General features: G+C 34.7%; 1 protein-coding gene and 1 long non-coding RNA gene across 9 annotated transcripts in view; one reads left to right on the forward strand and one right to left on the reverse strand.

Moving 5' to 3' along the window:
• Positions 1–23,618, reverse strand: part of ADAM23 (ADAM metallopeptidase domain 23) — a 102,322-nt gene that overhangs the window by 14,362 nt on the left and 64,342 nt on the right. For all 8 annotated transcript variants that reach the window (XM_010713497.3, XM_019617027.2, XM_010713495.3 and 5 more), the window contains 15 exons: positions 20,970–21,041; positions 18,334–18,500; positions 15,718–15,802; positions 14,883–14,973; positions 13,888–13,936; positions 13,575–13,674; positions 11,477–11,548; positions 10,675–10,761; positions 10,348–10,428; positions 8,882–8,932; positions 8,354–8,417; positions 6,997–7,102; positions 6,057–6,176; positions 5,118–5,286; positions 3,420–3,531 (listed from right to left, as the gene is read on the reverse strand). In XM_010713497.3, coding sequence (XP_010711799.1) covers positions 3,420–3,531; positions 5,118–5,286; positions 6,057–6,176; positions 6,997–7,102; positions 8,354–8,417; positions 8,882–8,932; positions 10,348–10,428; positions 10,675–10,761; positions 11,477–11,548; positions 13,575–13,674; positions 13,888–13,936; positions 14,883–14,973; positions 15,718–15,802; positions 18,334–18,500; positions 20,970–21,041 — 1,426 coding nt within the window. The remainder of the gene's footprint in view (positions 1–3,419; positions 3,532–5,117; positions 5,287–6,056; positions 6,177–6,996; positions 7,103–8,353; positions 8,418–8,881; positions 8,933–10,347; positions 10,429–10,674; positions 10,762–11,476; positions 11,549–13,574; positions 13,675–13,887; positions 13,937–14,882; positions 14,974–15,717; positions 15,803–18,333; positions 18,501–20,969; positions 21,042–23,618) is intronic.
• LOC104911656 overlaps positions 5,221–23,618 on the forward strand; it is a 23,607-nt gene continuing 5,209 nt past the window's right edge. The window contains exons 1-2 of the long non-coding RNA XR_004160305.1: positions 5,221–5,307; positions 12,270–12,371. This is a non-coding gene — a long non-coding RNA (uncharacterized LOC104911656). The remainder of the gene's footprint in view (positions 5,308–12,269; positions 12,372–23,618) is intronic.

Consider the following 23,618-nt stretch of genomic DNA (forward strand, 5'->3'; position numbering starts at 1 on the left):
ATCTTCAACTTACTGCTTTATTAAGTTTAAAACAGCCAAAACATAAATGAATCACCAACAAGAAAACTTCCCTTTGGTCAGCAGAAACATACTGCATTCATAGTATATAACTAAGCAAATGAAAACTGTTCATTTGGAAACAGTTTCTTTTGTGTGGGGAAAAAAAACACCAAAAATGATTTAAATTCATTCCTTTACTAGTTTGCAGTATTTTCCTTTGTAACTGTAGTTATCACTCTACGTTATATAAATAGAAAGACATATGACGCCTTTTAAAAGGTAAAACTGATCCTGGAATTGTGCTTCTGCACAATATTCTGCACTTCAGTATGTTTACAGAGCCTTAACATGCTGAGGTCTTATTTTTCATTTTTGGAGGAAACTTTTTGAGGAAAAAAAAAATATCTATATTTCATATATTGGAAAAAAAAAAGTTAAAATGTTGATAGATTCATTGCATCAAAATTGAACATAAGCATATGAATTCTCTAATGAGAACTTGTTCAGGGACAAAGACTATAAATCTTCATGCTGGAAGTCTCTTTCGAAATTGCTTCTTAATTTTGTTTGTTTCATATGCACAAACAAACACACACACACACACGCACACTTGAGACATAAGTTTTTGTGTTAAAAACAAACAAACAGTATTCCACTAGTCAAACAAAGTCCCAGTTCCATAAATGGCATTGCCAAGAAAGAACTTTTGTGTATACGGAGCCCCACCAACTTCAAAACAATTAGCCAACTCTATAAAAGAACTCAAAGTTTCTGCAGTAGTCAAACACTAACAGCAGGAGCTCCTTCCCAAAACACCTACCATCCTGAGCTGCTCTCCCGTGGGTCTGCTGGTACAGTAGGTTGCAGAGTTTAGACTAATTTGAGACCTATGTATAAATATACTTAAGGACCACTAATTTTTAAATCCTCAAAAATAGCATAGAGGCACAAGTAATTGATGGATGATACAAAATTCTCAGAAGTGCAGCAAAAACTGAAATTATCAACTATCATAATAATATATAAACAAATACCAATACTGTTTTCCTATACATAGTTAAAACATAGAAAGAAAAATGGTAGTATCTATGGTGAGAAAAGTTTTGAAGTAATTTATGTGAGTTTTCACATCTTTGAAAAGCTATATAACCTCTCCCTAAACAATTACCTTCTCTTATGGTAAGTAGCTGAAACCAGATAAATTAAAGCCCTCAACTCAATATCAGGGCTCCTGACTTAAGCAAAGCTTTTGACAGTGTGTAAAGAAGATTCTAGTTTATTTACATTTTTCCCCCTCTTCTATGAAAGTGTAACACTTCCAACAGAGGTACTAAATTTAATGCAAAGAGCTCATAAAGAGGTTATTATTGTAAGAAAGAGTTGGTGTCTCTACTTGTACGTGGTATAAGGAATGAGGTAGATGGAAGTAATCTGGATTTATTTGAAATGATGATTTGTAACAGAACTGTAGAAGCACTAGAAAACATTTGCCAGGGTTCTTGTAAAAAATATTGTTATTACAATAGAAAATAGTTTTCTACTTTTTTGCAGGTACTTCCTGGGAGATTTCAGTCTGAATCTGTCAAATATCTAAACTTCCTGACAGTCAAAACTCAACACATCTGCTGCTGTTATGGACAAACTTGCTTTTGTAAAGAAGAAAATATATCCAACATTTTCTAATACAGAGGAAAATAAGTATATCCACAGTGTGATACTTGAAAACTTTTTCCATTTTCTTTACATGTGGACGTGTTCTCTGAAGACCAAGAAAAACATAATTCACTGTTTTCCACTTATGAGAATATAATTGATTAAAAACTCTCATGCATTTACTGCAGTCAGTAACTATGATCAAAACTGTAAAAATTGAAAGTTTGACATCAATACACAGGTATGGCCATTATCTCTATGCTCGATTTCTTGCATTTGCTCTAGTTTAGAAAGTCAGATTATATTCATACCAGATATCACTCTCTGATGTTGGATTTGGCTGAGATGTGATGATGTTCTTATAATTGACTCTATGTTCTATTTTTTTTTAATTTTTAGAAAAGGAGACTTGTTCTGAAATATAACAGAAATTTAGGGCTAAGAAAAACCAAGATAAATATACCTCCTCTGTTGCTTTTTCATTAAAAACAAACAAACAAAAAAGAACAACCCCAGGATGAAATAACTACTTAGGATTTGAAAATCAGCAACACAGTACTTCAGATTTTATAAGCAGTGTTTCAACATTAGGAAAGTGGAATGATAATTTCTGTAAGACAGCGTACAAACCAGGCAGCTCTATAAAGAACTGCAGCAGGGTTAGGTGTCCAGGAAGTACCTGCAAATATTCCCAAAGAGAAATCCAGACTGTTCTACATAGCTTCCTTCACGCTAGGTACCCGTTCTAAGATGGCCTCTTCCACAGGTCTTGGTGAAGGTCTACCAGAACCCACTGGACCAAAAGATTATGGCAGACACGACAGAAGTGGAGCCATTCTGGAGGGACACACCATAATTCTGTCTCCTTATCATAGAATCACAGAGTATCCCCAGTTTGAAAGGATCCAACAAAGGTCATTGAGTCCAACTCCTCTGAAGCCCTGGACGTTTGAAAGAATGATTAACTGCAATGTTAAGTACTACATTTTTAAGCTTCTTTCCATTAGCTTTATAGAATGGACTGAAGACTTCAGAAATGCAATTTAGCTGCAAAATTTTGTTCAGGTTTATCATTTGCTTATTGCTTTATCTGTAAACGCATAATTCTGGATGAAGATAGTCTGATAAGGACAATGTCCTGATGACAGGAAAAGCTTAAAAACCTTAGACAGCCCAAGGCAGAGAAGTCAAAGAGAATCTCAGATGCCTTTCTTCCCCTTAGGAAAACATTTTTGATTAATTATTTCCTCAATAACTCCTCATATTCAGCTGAACTGAATACTTCCTATATAAACAAGAGTAAGCAATAATGGTTGTAAGAATAATACAAGTCCTTAATTTTTTTTTTTTTTTCTATCCCTTGAAATCTTGATACCCCAGAACCAAAGCTGTTTTCACCAGGGACACTCCACTTCTTTCTATTTCTTATTCCACAGTATCAGAATTACATGAGAATAGCTAAGGGAACTGGAAATCTCTAATAAAATATAAATAGTTGGATATGTAAAATAGAAGAGCTACATTTAGTGAGCTTCCAATCACACACAAACAAAAAAAAAATAAATCAAAAATAAGAAACTGTATATTGCTACCTTCTGAGATCTCCTCAAAATGTAAATTAGAAAAATAGTTTAATCAATTCTCAAAGGAAAAAGACCTACATCATTAACACGAAGCAGAATTTTACTGCAGTACTGACACACACACATACACACAAAGAAAGTAATAAATATTTGAAATAATATTAAAACTGAAATCACACAAACCCTTGGGTCCTTCATCTTTCTTGTTACCAGTATCCCTAATAGGATCATCAATACTGCAGTCTGTCCCAGCCCAGGAGAAATTACAAATGCAAGTGGCTTCATTACTGCAGACCTGGAAAAGAAAATAATAAAATATAGTTAAAAAGCAATTGCTGTTATTTAAGTTTATTACTAGTAATTAGGTAGTTAATTTGTGGAATAAAAATTTATCTGTTCATATGTTATAGCAATAGTACTCAGTGTTTAGAAAGAGTATAATAATACACCGGTAGCCTGAAAGTTTGCTTTAACCTTCTAAATATACTTGTATGCTAGGAAAAGTATAAATACACATGTATTCTAGTTCCCAGTGGTTCCATCATCATTTGCACTTCACATCTGCACAGAATTTAAGAGATAACAGAAATCTCATCCACTAACAAATTACCTACAGTCATTAGAGCTTCAGTCTGGATGTCCTGAAAGAATACAGTCAATCACATTTAAAAATGCGCAAGACTTGGTCATGCTTTACAGCCTCTGCTTTACAGTCTCTTCCTATACAGAAAAACAACTAAGATTTTCAGTGCATTTGTTATCACGAGAAGACATGAGAATTAGACAAAACAAAAAAGGAAGTTTGACTGTGGGATTCAAAGGGAAATCAACTGTTAGGTACCAGCCAATAATATCTTTTGGACACTGGAACATAATATCAAAAAGTCAGACTAAGTAATGCACGCACTAAGGATTAGAAATAGCATATGTGATTATTATTATTTTTTAGATTTAACTTTTATCTCACTCTGCTTCTTGAAGTATTCACTGGAGAAACTTATATAGAAAGATGAAAACAAATGCATCTTATTACAGGTTTGATCAACTGAAGTATTCTTTAAGAATAACTCAAAACAGAAAAGGTATCAGAGGTCTCTGACTACTCGTGCTACTTTTCAAACATACCAAGATTTCTAGATCTCTTCTTGATCCTCTACATTCCATTTTTAAAGTTTTTCTTAACTTTGCAGGGCTCAGATTCACCTCTCATTTTCAGTTACACATAAAAAGAAAAAAAAGCCTTTTATGTACAAAATTCTGGTCCTTAGGCAACTATCATAGGCCCACTGAATCCTACAGTGGAGAGATTTTTAACAGTCTTACCATAAAGACATACAACAGTGGATCTGTCCTTCAAACATTAGCATCTGAAGACAGACAAACTTATGGGTAGAAGAAGAATATAATGCACCTGAATGTAAAATGATGTAATTTGTGTATATTCAAGAAGAACATATAATCTCTGTTTAGATTCAGTCTTTTACAATTTTAATTATTTAAGTCATCAAGTATAACACAGGACCAACTTAATAAAGGCATTAGTATGCAGGAAGAGCTTTAACTTAAGATGAGAAGTAGCTTGAAATATGCATAACATTTTACAGAAGTCTTTACAATGATTGATGTAAAACTTTCTCAATAATAGCAACAACACTGTGGATATAACTGCAGGTTTAATTTGATGATATTTTTAGAAAGCAAGTTGTCTCTGCTTCCCAGAATGGCAATGTTCCCCAGAGTCTTAACATGTTTTGTTTGTTTTTCAGATCAACAGGTCTCAGGAAGGCTTGCAAGTAGAAAACGCCACAGGGTACACATTAAGATCACATCTAGCAGAGACAGCTGGAAAAGCTCAGCTGCAAAGTGCGAGCACAGACTTACCCCATGACCGGAACAGACTTTTCCATTCGAACCAATGGGACAGCTACTTATGTTCAAGGATTGAATTGGCAGGCACTTTTTGTCCAGACACATCATTTGAGGACCACATGGAGCTCCGTCCTCTACATAACCTAAATCTGTATCATCATCTAAAAGAACATGAGCACCACTAGAAGAAATAAGTTTTAAGGTAATATTAGTATTATGACTGCAGTCTTTTGAAAATATTAAACATGTCACTGTAGATAGTAAAATCCTCATGACTTTCTCACATTAAAACATATGGGAAGATCAAACAAAATTATAATCTTTGTCCACAGCACTGACAAAGCGTTGCAGTAGTCAGACCAAAAAGAAGTCTAGATAATGATGTAAATACACAACTTTGTGGAATAACAGTAGACTTAAGAATCATTGATTACTCAGGTTCTATCTACCTAACAGAGTACTCTGCATGACAGTAATTTTGACAATATCTTTAAAATATAAATCCAGTAGTATGCACAGATAAACTAAAACCTATTTATCTGCCCTTCAAATGAACTGTAGCTTAAGATCTTACCTAGTCACAACTCTTCACAATTCCCTTTCTCTCAACCATCATTTTTTGTACAGTTATTTCTTTGCAGATATTATCTTTAATCTGTGGGTCTTTGGCAGTTACAATTATTTTTTTCCAGAAAAATATAATGCTGAAATCAAACTCTCAACCATGCAATTTTGCTACTATGGAATCCAGATAGAAGGATTGAGAGGGCAGCCCACTTTTCACCCTTTTTATAGATGGAATGTTTTCTTTTAATCACAAGAAATACCACTCAGAATAATAATTTCGCCATAAGATATCAATTATTTTTAAATAATATATTTTTACATTTATCTTCATTTAATTAAATTTGACAGACCAAAATCATCTTGGAACACTGCAGTATCTTTTACCTGCAGTCTACTATTCGTCCTTGATGATAAAAAGAATTTGGGATAATTTCTCCTTGCACTTGACCAACTCGTGGAACTTTAGTAAGATTAGTGCAGAGCAAAAAGCCACAGAAAACATCGCTGTAAAAACAGAAACAGAAGAGTTATGAAGTAAACTTGCAAAAAAAGAAAGACTAGATACAATGCTGCTAACGACAGTAGGAAATATATTGCCATAAGCCAGACAATAGACATGGAACTACAGTACTACCTGGTGTAACTGACAAGAGGCAGAAACAAGTGGTCATGTATTGTAATGTACCAGTGAACAATATTTACATTACATTCACGTGAACAGCAACTCATCCACGTTCTATAATACAATGGAAAGGAACCAAACTGTACGCAGCTTCGTAATACCAGGCTACATTACATTTTCATACATTTAACATCTTCAACATTTTCCATTAATGTGAAGTTTGAATTTTTAATTGCTTTTTATTTCACTTGAAGGAACACAGAAACATAGTAATAATAATGTGCAGAGTGTGAGTGTATGAATTTTGTTAAAGAATCTACTTAGTTGTGGATTTTTTTAATAAGTATTTATATAAATAACTACAAATTTCTTATATAAAAAAATATACATAGACCAAATCTCAGGCTTTTGAACATAAAAGTGTGACTTTTGGCTGCCTTGGCCCCTACCTTCTCTGGGAACATTTAAAAAAAAAAAGCGTATAACATAATTTCAATCTGAAATTCTTTAAAAGCATATTGCTGAGTCACAGATGGATTCTTCAGAAACACCTACGGCACTTTTTCAAGCTGCAAACATTGTAAAGGGGAGAAGATTCAAAATAATGCAAAACACTGCTGAATTACTGATGAGAAAGTAAAAAATACACCAATATTAATCTTTCTTTTTTAATAGAAATCAGCTCTACTAAGCCGCACTTACTGTTTGCTACACTGAATCCATCGGTCTCCATCCTTTCCACAGTTTCCTTTTTTTGTGCCTTCTGTATTAAGCTTCTCATAGCAAAATTTGTCAGATCCTGAAGACTCTGTTGATGAACAAAAAAAAAAGAATGTACTTTTCACAGGTTATGAAAGTCTGCACAATATTTTACTGCAGCAGTTTTCTGGTATGGGAAGACCAAACACACCAACAGCACCTACAAATGGCTTTTCTAAGATAATCCTCAGTGTTCACAATCTGCTTGGAACTATTCTAAAAATCAATCCCTTCAGCGACTGTATTGTTTTCTTCACTAGGATGTATCTGTAGTCTAATTTTGTTTACTTCTTAATGTCTGCATATAACATTAATATAACTTTTTCCACTGCAGAAAACAATAAAAAAGGGTAGATAAGAGTCATTTGCAGTAAAATCAAACGTACAGAAGACAAAACAAATGATATAAATATAAATGTACAAGATGCAAACAAATTAGTTCACAAAAACTTCTACTGTTTTTAATATTATCAATAAAATAAGCAAGAGGGGGCAGCATAACACTTAAAAAGGCATCAGAACACAAAGAAAATGTTATCTCCATCCAATTTTACACCTATATAGCATATTTTATATTGTGCTAAAATAAACAAGAAATGTTAAAGCTGTATTTCTCCCCTCTCATCCCCTGAAAATGCAGAGATTCTTCAGTATCAAGTAGGCAGCATCAGCAATTGCAGCTAAGTTTGTTTGGATGGAATGCAAGAAAACATTCAGTCCTTGAGTACAGGATATCGTCTGCTGAACTGTCTCAAAGTCATTGAACAGAACATTTATCCTCTGTCAGCTGCCATAAGTACAACTTTATCCAACACATCTGGGCTTAATTTTGTGATATAGATATTTAAATTTCTACTACCATTCTAACTTTCTTGAATACAGGATGATATAGTAAAGATAGAAGAAGCAGCTTTAGCATGAACCAGTGCTAAGATAAGGGAATTGACAACTGACATTAAAAAGAAAGCAACAACAACAACCTAAAACATGTCAGGAACTATAAAAAAAAAAGAAATCCTCAAACCCCACTTACCCCCCCATAACACTGTATCTAAGTTGCTAATCTCACCTAACCCCATCAGGGTTAAGTATTTGCTGTCCTATCCATGTCTCACTGTCATCACTGCCAAATAAGCATACAACTTGAAATTTCACTTGGCCATCAAGTCAGTTTCACACAGCAACCTACAGAAACCCTACACTTAGTAGGTAGAACAAAAAGTAAACATACAATCAAAGACAAGAATTAACAAAATAAAATGCAAATAAAATATGTTTAAGGTAATAAAAGTCAACCTACTAGATCCCCAGATATATTTGCACTGATTATCTCTTGTCTTGCATTCACCGTTATAGCAACGTCCCTAAACAAAACACAACAGGTTAGCAGTGAGAACTGAACACTCGCCTTTCCTTTCCCACCCTTGACAAAACATCTGATTTTATTCTTCACCCACATCTTGGAACATGTAAGTTTTCATGAGTTGGAATAGATGGATTTTTGCTCAGATTCTCAAAGTCAGTTGATGCCTAAGATGCACAGAGATTTCAGACGCTACTTTATACTTCTCATTTACATAGTCATATAGAACGTATCTACATGGATAATATATCTACATTCAAAATATAGATACCATACGGATTTTGCTCAAGCTACGAATTTGTACTATTCATAGAGTGTATAATGCATGAAAACTGTTCATGTCCAAAAGACAAAAATCTATGCATAAATACAGAAGACAAGATTTAAGAGAAAAAAAAAAAAAGGAAATCTGTATTTGGTTGACTTGTATTAGTTGATGTGCAGGGGTTTTAGAACATTACATACCTGGTTAGAATCACAAGCATATCCATCTTGTTTATGGAGATTTGGTGGACACTTAAAAAAAGAAAGATGAGAAGATGACATATGGAGATTGCATGGTCTTAAATACGCAAAACATACAAAGGAAGTAGGTAATGTAATCACTGCAGGAATTTTCATAGCTACTCATAAAAACAAAGAAATTAACATCCTGAGCCACGAAAACAAGACTTGATTCTAACTTCCTGCATATCCCCAGAAGAAATTAAGGAGTTGGGGCAAAATAAAAATCAAAACAAATGTATTCATGGACAGGATATTTGATAACTAATATTTGGGGATATGCTTGCTCTCATGGAACATTTCCACTGCATTCATTTCAGTGCCATTAAGAGAAGTTAGTTGTAGCCTACCTCCCCACAGACTAGAGACATGTTTTATTGTGATTATACTGTCATGTTCTCTTGGGACTGAAAAAATTTTGGTATGAAGAATTCATTAACGCCAGAAGCCTCAGGTTTGTAAAGCTAAGAGTAGACCAGACTCGGTGCTTTTCTTCATCAAAAAGAGATTGGTAAAGGTTTGAAAAGGGTACACTGCTGCAACATACATCACAGCCAATACTTTCATAGCAGCTGTTCTAGATATAGAAAGCGCTGCTCTCTCCCACTAAGAACCCTCCATCTACAGAATGAAAGGCTTACAATAAAATCTGTAAGTGTGAATGCCTCAAATGTTACTACTATTGTATTGTCATCTATAATTACAGGGAATGCCCACAAGGAACCATGAGATCTATCCTGAATCTTAGTTCTTCAGTGCTAAGAACTTGATGCAGTAGATGACTGCAGCAGAGTTAAGAAGTTCTTATGTAACCCTGAAGCAAAATTTGCAGTACTGAGAAGGAACATATATGACTTAACCAATCAAAACTACTTTGCAATTAGAAGATGTGCTGAATGTTGACTATCTTAAAGAACCCAACCTTTTGGCAGCTTAGCATAATACCTAAGTATTTTCAACAGAAATGCATAGAACTTTTAAAATAATCACAAGTGAACTCTTAAAAACATAGCATTTTAATCCCGATTTGTTGTAAGTGTATACATTTTACATAACTGCATTTCAAACTGTTTAATCTCATAAAAATCTTACTGTTACTACCTATTCACATTTGCAGTATATTCTCAGTACTCATTCTATAGAGTACAGGAGGATGTCTGGGATAAAAGCTATACCAGAAACACACATAAGTTTTAAAAGAATCATATTTTGAGTCTGCTATATTTTTAATTAATATTTATTGAGCTTCTAATGGTTTGTGTTCTTATGTTTAACAAATTTTGTTAGGATCAAATAAAAAAAAAAAAACAGTCCCTTCTCTCCCCCAGCACAGTTATTTGTGAGTACACAATGGTGCATTTTGTTAGTCTGTATTTTTCTCTTGCAAATAAACATTAATAGTGTGAGCACAGAAGCTCCTTACATACCTGGCCAGAATCTCCTGTGCAGAACTCTGCAATATCACATTCGTTCACTGCATATCTACAGTCATAGCCTCGTGGAAAAAACTAGAAAATGAAGAATATAGTAAGATTAGATAAAAGCAAAACTGAAAGTTCCAGTTTGGAATGAATGCTCATTTTAATGTTCATATATATTTGTGGTGGGTTTTTTTCTGTTTGTTTGTTTTTGGCTAAGATCAGAACACATTCTCAATAACTATTTCCAACTAATGAAAAAGATTTCAGTTTCTTCATCTTTTAAAGACTGCAAATGATAATTGGGAAGAATAGCTAAACTACAAAAATACTCACAAGACATGATGTATTACAGCAGGGTCCATCACTACAATGAGCTCCATTAGAAAGAGAGCACTTCTTACAACAGTCTGCATAGCATTCCTGAAGAAAATATTAAGTGATTTTTCAGTTTTCCATTTAAAATATTTTTTTCTTTCCAATCTTTCCAACAAACTAGCACAAAAAAATCAGCACTGACAATTTAAAATTATAAGCTGGAAGAATCCTTTGCAATGCTCAAATAGTAAAGTAAGGGGAAAACAGTGACATGCATGCTACAGCAATAAGGAGATACATACCTTCTGAAACCTCTGCACAGGTGCAGCATAGCACAGTGCAGAAAAACAATTAAGACGACTAACTATGTGTAACTATGTTAAAATAGCAGAACGAGGACTCAAGGCTGCAGGGCAAATTTTTGCAAAACAGATCCTTAAATAATTCTGTATTAGAGAAGAAAACAACAGCTTCCTCATATTGTCTGAATATGAACACCTATCTCCAGCACACCAGCGAGGAACCTAACGCTGCAGGCACACTGCCCAGGGAAAGGAAAGGGATAAATGCTTCTACAATGCAATTCAAAATACATGAGGAAACAATATGTCCTTTCCAACAAAATGACAGGAAGACAGCTGTCAGATCTCAGCTTTGCACTCACTCATTCTCTGTGGAAAAAGATGTTTAATGTAGTCCTTTGACTGAGTTGTTTTGCCTTTTGCTATGAAACATGTCAATTTCCAAGACCTTTCCTCCTCTCTTACCAATCATTTACCTTAATGTATTTTGTGAGAATTATATGTAATTCTTTACTTGCCATTCGAAAACCGCAATCACATTCTTCTCCTGCTTCTACGTAACCGTTTCCACACTCAGTAGATTCAAAGAGCTGAAAGCAAATGAGCACCACAACCCAATTAATAACCAGGAAAAAAACTCTTTTTGTAATTCACAAATTAGACTGTGTTTTTCCATAGTAGAAAGGATGTAAATTTTAGGATAACTACAAGTATGATTTCTTTATAAAGTAAAATCAAAACTCCTGTCAACCTTTATGCATAGCATTGGGCTAAAACCTCAAGGCCCTGTGAATGTTCTTCAGTTCAGCTGTTCTAATAGGCAGTTAGGACATTGTGCAATAAGCCACCATAGGTAAAACTGATTTTATTTTTTAATTTACGTCTTCTTACCCATTTCTCAGTTACAGTATTTAACTAGTTTATTCTTATTACATTTTTCACTCATATATCCATTTTACACCTCTCCGCTCATTCCCCGTTCTCTCTCTCAGAATATCTACTGCCAATAACAATCTGATACTTCCTGCAAATGGTAAGGGGATATTACAGGTGAAATCAGCCAGAGTTGACCAGAGCTTAATCACATAAAACTGCTTTAAAACTCCTTAAAAAATGAACAGGGGGAACATTAATGCCTTATTTAAAGGAAAGAAAGCACAAACTACATGGATAATCAATAGAACATACAGTTTTGGATGTCAAATCAAAAGCACAGTGAAACAATAATCATATTTACTTTTCTTGTCTAGCAATGTCAATACAGAAAATTGATTTTTTTTATTTCTTTCTTTGTTTTTTCCTCTCTCTAAGCCATTGACACTCCTATGCTCCTGTGGGAACACCAAGATCTGCTATTCAGAACCTGAAATTCAGTTTTCCATTGAACAGACCTGGTTATTTGACCTGCAGCTGGTAAGATAATCAAAAGGGGTCAGAGAATTGCAAGAAACAAAAAGCACATACACGTACATCAGAGCCAAACTAAAAAGCTAGCATCTAGAACTATATAAGTCTATATAAAGACTATATAAACTATAAGATTTAAAATGACGTATGACTTTTTTCCCCCCAATTATTTCCTTTAATTTCAAAGCTGCAAAACACTAACACATAACATATAAGGGGAATTTCAACCATTGTCCTGGGACCATTTTTACCATAGTAAACCACATTTTTATTCTGTATGCAGTTAATGTGATAATTACTTCATATTGCCCTACTAGAAAATTATCCTATTTTAATCACAGAAGATAAAACACTTTTTCCTTTCTCCCTACTTACTTTTTTCTCTAATACTTACATTCTTATTCTGTAAGCAAAAATTGCTACTTGAGGAAAAGATTAAAAAACACCAACAAGCAAATTTTTTTCGTTAACTGTGCAAGGTAGTTTTCTGTAGCACAGAAAACACGCTCTAATGGGCCATGTGATGCTGAATTCCACAAGGACAGCAAGTTTGACATCATGATTAAACAGAGTATTAATACTTTGAATTGATTGTGCATTGGAAAAAGTGCCACATGGAGCATTTTTACACTACTTGGCTGCTTTAGAGGGATGTCACGCTCATGTCACTGTAGAAAAAATATGACCTTGGTGAGTTTTTAACGAAAAAATGGATGGATAGTACAAGGAAATAATTATAAATTACGTTTTGTTAATCGTACATCAGTAATGAAATGAACTTCAGTAAAAACAGAAGCTGCTGTTGTCTATATGCAGTAAACTATTTATTTGCCAATTAACACACTAAGAAGTAGATTCCTTTCAGTAACACCAAGCAAAAAGAATTGAGTGAATGCGCTTCTGGATTTATTTTGCACTACCTTCCAGCTTAACAGGCAGTGCCTCTATGCTAAAATGATGTGTGTCTAGCTATGCAAATCAACTGCAAGGTTTGTCAGTATTTGCAAAATTAAGAATAGAAAACACATTATATGATTCCTCTTAAGGTTATTTTTAAATGCTATGGAAGTGAACACCCAGTCAACCACAAGTAGCCTCAAGAAAATATGCACACAGATGTTTTAATAAATCTGAGAACGGATGTTTTAGTGGAACAATTTCATTTTCACTACGTTTAGCAGAGGTAGTGACTACCAATGCATTTATTACCTTTGTTGGCCTGTTGAAAAGACAGGCACCTCCCCCACGAAGTAAAAATTCTTTGTATTCTGCTATGCTGCACTTGGAGAATTTTCTGGAATGATATACCCTAAAATAGCAAAGAATCAGATGAGTAAATGCCTTGAAATATCAACTGGAAGGGGCAGAGGGATCATACCATTTTTTGTACTGTAAATCTTTCCCAGGTTTTCATTTGTTAGTACTAAAATACACGGACAATGTCCAGTACATAAATTGTAATGTCAGAATGTAAATTATGAATTCATTCCGCAGCACTCAGTTACTGAGAGTAATGACATACCCTGTTTCCTCCATGATGCAACCACCCCAGGATTCAGTGCAGTCACACTCTTCTCAGACAAGATCAAAATACAACAGAAAAGGAAAGCAGTTATAAATATGCTTGCAATAAAAATAAAGTACTCACAATAAACTGGACCTTGACTAATTATACAAATTATACAAAAATTAATAGACTGCTTAGCTATTCAGTCCTAAAAAACAGACCAACTGAAGAAATATTAATATACTTAAAATTAACGTGGTCCTTTCCCATCATTGTATGTGCACACTTTTAACACAGTGTTTCAGGCAGTTTAGAATGCTAAACATAGCGGGCAACATTCTTCCTTATGTGCTCTCAGTACAGGCAGTGTGAGTACACACAGTAACAGTGATTTTACAACTGCTCCCTTCACGTTGTGTCCTAATTCATAGAGTTCCAAAGTGATTCTAAAATCAAGTCACTCTTATTACTCAGTTTTACAGAAGGAACAAAGAGATAATGTAACCAAATTGCTTTAATTTCCTTAGCCCCCAAAATGACTTTTGCAGCAGCTTTTGTAATGTGTCAGAGCCACATCAAGATAATTTTCTAGATGTGAAGCAGCCAGATACCAAGTTGGGCAAATGTCTTTAGGTTACAGCTTCTTCAATTTCTTCAATTGTAAGTAGGGGGTTTTTTCTTTGTTTCTTTTTAGGTCTGGTCTATGGTTTTCAAGCTAGCAGTGTTTTTACACGATTCATTTGAACGCTGATTATTAATTTAACCTCCAAACTCAAGACATTGCTGAGGTCATTGCAAAACAAGTGCTAAACTAGAGATTTCTATATTGGTTAAACTCAAATATTGGTGAATATAAAATATTCATATATATAAAATATAAAATATTAAAAAAACAGAATTTCTCGTTCTTTGGTTACAAGTATGGCGTTCATTTCAAATATTACAAAGTAAAGAGTTTTTATAGATTGAGGTAAGAAGGACAAGAGGTGACTCCATATTCATGTACATACTTGGTTTCCTGGCAGCTGGCTCCCACTGTATTCCAAGGTTCTGAGCAAGGCTTTGTGCTAATTCCTGTGCCATGGCTAATGGGAGGCCATACTACATTTGAAGGAAAAAATAAATAAATAAATAAATAAATAAATACAATGCCAGCTCATTTTGCCTTCCTATGTACCTACTATTTCACAAAGTAACTCTGTCCAGCCAGTCAGAATTATTTGTGCATATAGAAAAAATGAACACAATGAAGTACCTCACAGAAAAAAATCCTCCTCTCTCATTTTGAAGGGAACCCTGTACACTGGTCAACTTACAGAGAACAGTCTGTTTGATATATATATGTAATATAATTATTGTATAACCTAATTAATCCATGCCAAAACAAGAGATTTTCATACTAGATCTAACATTGCACTGAGGTTAAAAATATTAATAAGAAAAATATCAATACACAGGGGCTTTAATGATTTTAGCTTTTAAGTTAAAAAAAAAGTTAGAACTACATCATCAGTACATCAGAAGATCAAACCTCTTACAGTAAGAGAACCTAGAAGGAATTGCAGTGTTATATTTCAAATATTCTACTCTGAGATTTTTGGTCCATATTTACCAAATATGCTAAAAAAAAATTTAAGATTCCAGTGAGAGTAAAATGAACACAGAGGGGATGATTTTTAAACAAAATGCATAGTGAGCAGCACTTTAGTGATAACACAAGAAGGTTGACTGCAAAACATCAATCTTTTTAATATATGATCTTTAAAGTCTGAATACTGAAACATATGAACTTCTATGGTTATAAAAGTTTCTGTTTTACTTCAATTTAGTGGTAGAAAAAGTTACCTCATTCACTCCTACTCCTCTGGTCACAGAGCAAACTCCTCCAAAATAACTTAAGCTGCTCCTTTTGTAATGAAATGTCACATTCCTTATGAACAAACAAAAATCAAGTGAGCATAACATGTTAAGACTGAGCACCAAGAACTTACTGAAAGATTAAACTTCCACTCACATTACACACACAGTAGAGCTCATCTAGCATCAATGGTTGGTGCAAGTTTACAAAAAGAACACTGACATAAAAAGAGGTAAGACACAAACTTCAACCAAAAGATACTATTTTTATCTTTAACAGTCAGTATCAGTCCCAAGCCACAGACAAAACAGTCAGAAACAAACCAAGCAGACTGCTAAGAAAATACAACAATAACATTTCCTCTAAAAATATAATAATGAATACTTTGCCAGTGGGGAGGTGATCGTACTCAGCTCTGGTGAGGTCACACCTCGAGTACTGTGTTCAGTTCTGCACCCCTCACTAAAAGAAAGACATTGTGGCCCTGGAGCATGTGCAGAGAAGGGCAGCAAAGCTGGGAGTAGTCTGGAGCACAGGTCTCATAAGGAGTAGCCGAGGGAAGCAGGATTTTTCAGTCTGAAGAAGAGGAGGCCTCAGGGGCCCTCATCTCTCTCTTCAACTATCAAAAGGGAGGTTGTGGCAAGGAGGGGACCAGCCTCTTCTTCCATGTAACTAGCAATAGGACTAGAGGGAATGGCTTCAAGTTGCATCAGTTTCAGGTTAGATATTAGGGAAAATTTCTTCTCCAAAAGAGTGGTCAGGTGCTGGAATGGGCTGCCCAGGGAGGCGGTGGAGTCACTGTCCCTGGAGGTGTTTAAGAAATATACTGAGGGACATGGTTTTGTGGGAAAATACTGGTGATAGAGGTACGATGATTAAACTAGATCAGATTGGAGGTCTTCTCCAATCTTGGCGATTCTATATTCCAGTTTATAATCTATCAAGAAGGAGATCTGTACTGAAACATATCACCATTGCAAATGATCATCTAAAAACAAAACCACTCAAGTTCTGTTTCAACTCCAGATTAAAATATGGACGTGCTAAGTGAAGTGCTTGATTTAGTGGTTGGTAACCCTGCTCATGGCTGCAGGTGGTTGGAACTAGACGATATTCTAGATATTGGGTCCATTCCAACCCAAGCCATCCTACGATTCTCAAATTTGGTTAGCATATGAGTGCAGTAATATTAGACTGTCAGTGTTCACTGGCTCCATTTACTAAAAATGGCTACTCATAAAAATGTCACCTCTACTTTTTATTTTGAGGAATAATAGTGTTTCAGAACACTGTGGGAAGGATTTTACCATAACTATTACTTTTTTGTTTTTTTTGAACAAAATAAACAGCAAAAGAAGTAAAATTGACAATCGACCAGCATGCACACATAAGATGGGATCTTATCAGATGCACAGATACCTTCAGAAAAGTCAGGCCCTGCCTTGGGTTATTATCCTTTTCAGATGTGTTATTACTTCGAACACTCTTATCTTTCATTCAGCTATGATTTCACCTTCTTTGGTACCTCATCCTGCCACATTTAGCTTATTCTAGTTATTTTTACAAAGAGATTGTTTTATAAAATATCACTTAACAGCAATTTGAGAATTCAGTTACTGAAGCATGAAGAAATTCAGATAAGGTTCCTGTAGCAATCTTCAATCATTTGTCACTCTTAAAAGCTGAAATATACTTTACAGTTACAAAAGAATCTTGATTCACAATCAAGTCAACAATTAGAGACTTAGAACATCTATTCAGCAAGTAAGACAATACACACATAAAAGTAATTAAAGTGCATATCATCAGTGCTTGCATATCTAATGCAAAACAAAATTAGCATTTTGTTTCAGCATCTATATTAAGGCAGTGCAGCTATAACAGGGGATGAAGAATTTCCTCCAGCCTCTATCTTATTCCTCCCCAGTAAAAAATGAATAACAGAAGTATTTGTTATTCCATCCTCAGTAGTGTGGCTGGGAAAGGGTTAAAATCCTTATGCTTAAGAGGGGACCACTCTCTTCCTTCTCTTTACTATGCTGTGAAGTAATAGATAGAGATGCCAAAGGTTGATGTTGTGGCTAACTACGCAACCTGCACTTCCCTCAAAAACACAGTGCCTATGTTAAGAGTCTATTGTATCCCTATAGGAAGAGACCTCCTACTGTTACAATAACACATAACTGCAGTTAGGTGTTAGTAGCTACATGTGTAAATAAACATGTTCTGGCAGCAACACGTAATGCTGTCAGTCTGCCCTCTCCTGTTCTTCATTGTGCCTTACAGATCATTAGCAAAAGCAAGTGCCCTTAAGGGCTTATCAGGAGACACTTCAATTGTCTGACTCTGTCTCCAGGCTGCAAAGACATTAAGCTTTCATTTTGCACATATTATATTTATACGTATAAATATGACCATGGTAGATACTACGTGCATTACAAATAGATTAATGCACTAAAAATAGGTATAACTTGCCAAAACAGGCAGATGTTGATGTAATGAGCAACAAGCAAAAAGGTAATTAAAAGACAGGTAGACAAAAGCAACAGACAAAAGTAGGTAGAACAATAATGGTCTCTCAATCATTGTATAACAGTACGTACGACAGAAGGTGCACAGCATCAGCGTGCTGTTTAATGTAGTGTTGCCGATACTTGGAGAAATCATGGAGCATCTGCAGTGGGTCAGGGTGAATATTGATACGATCTCTGTCTGTCCAAGTTTCCACAGCAACAAGGACCACCCTGGTGTTCAGCTGTTCCTTGTATATCTGAAGGCAGAGACAGGACAGGCACAGGAGTAGAACACTGGGTCAAACATGCACAGTTAGCCAGTAAGAGTAAAGCGGAAGGACAAGAGGGATAAATCAGGAGGGAAACACGGGGAAATAGTTAGCTGGTAATGTCTTGGTTTTCCTGTAAGTTAATCATCTGATGAACCTAACTTCTGATTGACAGGACAAAAAATAACAAAAAAACACCACCAACAAAAAATTCCAATAAATTTCTTTCCTCATGTTTTTATTGATTCCCTGTTCTCTATAATTCTCACAAATGACTTAATTCAGTCTCTTACAAAACCTGAACAAAAAATCTGCAATGTAGAAAAGTAAAGGTACACAGGGTGATCTACAAAAAAAAAAAGAAAAAAAGAAAATAAAAAGCCAGAGACAATTCTTCAGTCAAAAATAATTTTCTCTAGTACAAAATTTAAACCACACAGAACTTGATTTTCATTTAATAAGATCACTTTATGTAGCTTAAGCAATGTCAGAATTATGTAAGAATATTATATTTTACATTAATTTTAATGTCCCCATAGTAGTAGATAAGTAAATGACAACCAGGCCCTAACCATTACAAAACATCTTTAAAACATCCATTTTAACATTGTGTGTGGTATTTGCTACTGAAAGAAAACAGCTGCTCTATTTAGGTTCAGAACATAAGATGCCACATTTTGTTAACCAAGGGAATTGCAGATCTCCAAGATATATTCTTTATCCATAATAGACAGCCTGCTGATCTAAAGTATTTCATGGGACACGAAGAACACCTACTGAAACATGCTCAGTTATGATCTAAAAAGCTTTTCATAATTAATCCATTAGCTGCTTCATCTATAAGTTTGTAAAAGCTACTCAGTCAGCTCCATAAGTCACCATATTAAAGATATGTTTTTATTAGCTTGTTTTCAAGCCATACCTGCAATATACAATGTGAACTGCAAATATCTTCCTTAAGTTTTGCTGAACAAACTAGCACTAGCTAGCATGCTAGACTTTCTGTATTTTAAAAAATGTCAGTGCGTAATATTCAGAAACAAAGGAGGTACATACAGAAGAAACAGAGTGCTACCAGACAAGCTCAATTTTATACAAGCACTTTTAAAGAAGAAAGAATACTAATATGCTTTGGTGTGAGGGAGGCAGGCTGAGGACATGCACAAGAAGATGGTTGAATGTTTGAGAAAAAATGATAAAAATTAAAACTGAGAGTATATATGGCTAGATCAATGTTTGCTGAGATGAAAACTGTATTTCTTGAAATGAATAGGAACTAAAAGGTGGCAGAGAGAGCAGAGTAACTGAAATTTCTGAAAGCCAGTATCTTCTGAATACTATTCAATAAGAAATAAAACTCACTCCCTAGGAGCATGAAGGAATAACAAGGCAGAAATTCATGCTCCAGTTACAGACAATGCCATTAGGATGACATTTTGCAAAATTCCTACAATGTGACTGAATTCTACACTGGAGAGATGCAGAATGTTTCTGTAAACACACACGGCAAAGAAAAAATGGAAAAACAGAAGGAACAATCAGAGAAAGGAAAGATGGTTAAATAGTTGTTAAAAGGCAGAAGAAATATCTAGAAATACTGATCACATGAGAAAAAGATGGGGATAGCACCCTTGCTTTGGACACGTGCAATGTAAACACTAACAATGTTATTTCTATTATTTAGCATTTTCAGATGGTTATACAAAAATCTTATAAAACACTTTCATTATTTTGTGTATTATAATTATACTCACCTAAATTTTCAACAAACAATACTTTACATAAAACATAAAATATAAAATACTGTTTTGCTTCCTCAAAGCTAAACAAACCAGTCATTGTATTCATCACTATCAGAAAATCCATCCTGCCTTCACTGCAAACACAACTCTGAAAAGCAACAAAGTCAAATTTTCCTACAAATCTTACATCCAGCTCATGTGTTCTATGCATTGTCAAAATTACTTGTAAAAAATACAACTATGGTATCTGTATCAGTGGTACCCTGCTACAATGGCAATTTTGTCTTCAACTATAGATTTAAATAGATACAGATTTAAAGAGGAGAACATTCTTTAGTTTTTTTCCCCAGTGTGTAAACGAAGAAATTTGCAGCTTCAACCACTTACAGTTAGATGCATTTCACTAATGTAAACTCAATTAAACTTGTTCTTAAGCAGTGACCAATACTCCTTCAAGTTTGAAATCCACCCTGATAAAGGTAGAGTCAGGTAGATAGAAGCATTGAGAAAAATGCCAAGAATAATTAATTCGGTGGTTCCTTACACATCCACCACACACTACCTTACTACAGAGAAGCCAGAAATGAATTGTAAAATGAAATTTTTATAGCTGCTTATTTTTTAATCCTGCTATCTGCTAATGTTAACTTTTTAAATACAGTGCTAAGCTAATAAAATCAGTGATACAGTTTTCGGAAGACACACTGATACTTACAGCATCTACAAGATTCACCACAGATTTTGCAAAATTGTTTGTGTACGCATTTGAAGAACGATGCTTTTTGAACTATAAGATGAAAAAGAAGAACACAGTGAGAATGTAAATATTTATTACTGTTCAGTAACTTTAAAGCAAGCAAGGAAAATTAATATTTTAAGAAAGACTGTGGGGAAAAACTCAAAACTTAACAGCCTATATCTCGTCTTCAAGAATCCCTGGAGGATCGTTTAGCCACAAGAAATATCGTATCTAGAAGCAGAGTTCAAATGTTCGAGACAAAATTACATTGCATCTCTAGAGCCCATAAACGTGAGCTTGTAATGAGAGAACGTTGTACCCATTAGAAGTGTGCTTAACCTGGTGAGTTAAGTATCAGACCATACTAGCCACATTCCATAGTGTTAATTACAAAACCCGAAGTGGAGGCATTTCTCAGTTGCCTTGTGTGCAGCTCTCTGCAAGGGCATTCTGTCTTTACTATAGCACCAAATTTTTATGACAGTAGCATTAGTTATGACAACAAGGAAGAAGAAAAGGGAACACATGGTAAAAGTAAATATGCGTTTTAAGTGTCAAAAGAGTTAAGGTGACTATCAAACTCTTTTTTTCCCATTTTTATAGACTTCAGTGAGCTGTACTACAAGTTCTGCCTCCTATCTCCTATGCATGTCACTGTAATTGCTTATGTCTTTCCACATCCTGCCCCACAAATCCCTTCTGCCCAATATCAGTTTTTCCAAAGTCGCTGCCTTAGTGTCTAAGCATGAATTCATGACCTCAAAAAAACCTAAAATTATAAAACAAAATGGTATTACACAATATGATTTGCAGTCTTCAAAGTCTCCTTCTCCATGTTAGATAATATTTTTTCCACCACTTTAAATTCATTACTTTTGCACAAGCAATCTAGTTTCATACAGGCAAAATGCCACAGAGACAATTTAAGTTCACCAAACTGTTTAACAATGGCTAAGACTCACTAATTTGACTGCAGAAAAGTGTTTGGTGTTTGTTTTTTGTTTTGTTTTTTAAACAGATGCAGGTGTTCACTGCCAGCTGCAGTACAAGTGCTTAGGATGCACACTGAGAATAGCAGCCATGTTATGGAATTCAGTTTGCTCCCTAGGGAACCAGGATACTAGAACAAAAACAATGGGGGAAGAGCTGTTCGGTTATCTTTTTTTTGATGCCATGTCAAACTGTCTCAGAAATGGAAAATTAAAATAACATGCTTTGAAAATGTTCTTGTTTTCAGAATACTACTAAAATATTAGAATCAATATCAATATTTGATATGTTGTTAAACAGAGCTCCTAAAACAGAAATTAAGCAGTCAGCTTGTAAAGCGTTCAACAATTTAAAATACATTTAGATGTGTTTTTAGTGCTAGAGGAAGTGAAAATTTTGTGAAAAGACATACTGATTACTTAATAACACAACGTTCAAAGAGATTTAAGACACTACTTCCAACATGCAATCTTCTGCAGGAGAAGTCTGCCCTCTACTGGTAAACAGAAATCCTAAAAGTCCACACACTCAGACTCATGAATGCTGCTTTAAGTGTATCTGTTTTATTCCTTGAAAATAAGCTTCTGAATCACTGACAACTCTGAAGCAAGTCATCTTGAGTGTTTGTGGTCTCAAGGTCTAACAAATAAAGCTTGAGAGGATGCAAAAGTTAGCATCTGTTACAAGCATAAGTAACAGGATTGTTGTCCTGTAAGCATGTCTGTTAACAAGAGAGACCAGAGGAACCAGACATAGAAATGTTCTCTTTATAAGAAGTACCAACCACAGGTCTCAGACAAGATAAGAAAATACATGCAACTTTACTTACTATGCCTACCACTATATTACTAACATGTGAACACTCCTCCCCTAGCAGATAGGTTTACAAATCAAAATGGTTGAAGAAATCCTACTATTCTTGCCCATGCAAATTTCCTCCAAGTTGCTGATTTGATGCAGATTAAACATATGTTATTTTCAAGCCAGAGTATTTGTACAGTTTATAAAACAGTTCTGGAAAGGTTATATTATCTGCAAAATACTGCATCCTGCTCTGAGACTGACTCTTTAGCATTATTCTTCAGTGCTGACAAGAGTCCAAAACAACAAGAGTAACTGGGAAAACATCCTGTGGCATGATAGATTCAATGAACTTGTACAGAAACTTCAATATTGTTATAACTTGCAAATAAAATAAGCTGAATGTTCAAAAAAAGGTTTTGCACACAGAGAAGCAAAATCATATAAGAGACAAGTTGGGAAAGCTAAATTTCCTTAAAATGAGGCTCAAAATGAGGCAAAAATCAAGTTGTTCATGAGGAACTGCTATATTACATATATTTTGCAGTATAGTCTTTGCAGTATATTCTTTCTTACTAGAAAAAAAATTTAAACCTCTACCTAATATTTTAACCATGTGCTCTGTCCAGTGTAGCTACTGGACTCCAAGAAGGGATTATTTCAGACAAGTTCTGAAAGTATGTGTATCATATTTTCAGAATACCAAAGCAGTTTTGGAATCTACAAAAACACAAAATGAAAAGTACTCATAGAATAAACCACAGCCCAGGGAACACACATAACTCTCACCGAGAGTCAGAGTTACCTTAGTCTTACAGAAGAAAAAAAAACTTT

This window comes from Meleagris gallopavo, chromosome 7 (assembly GCF_000146605.3).
Source record: "Meleagris gallopavo isolate NT-WF06-2002-E0010 breed Aviagen turkey brand Nicholas breeding stock chromosome 7, Turkey_5.1, whole genome shotgun sequence".
NCBI lineage: Eukaryota > Metazoa > Chordata > Aves > Galliformes > Phasianidae > Meleagris > Meleagris gallopavo.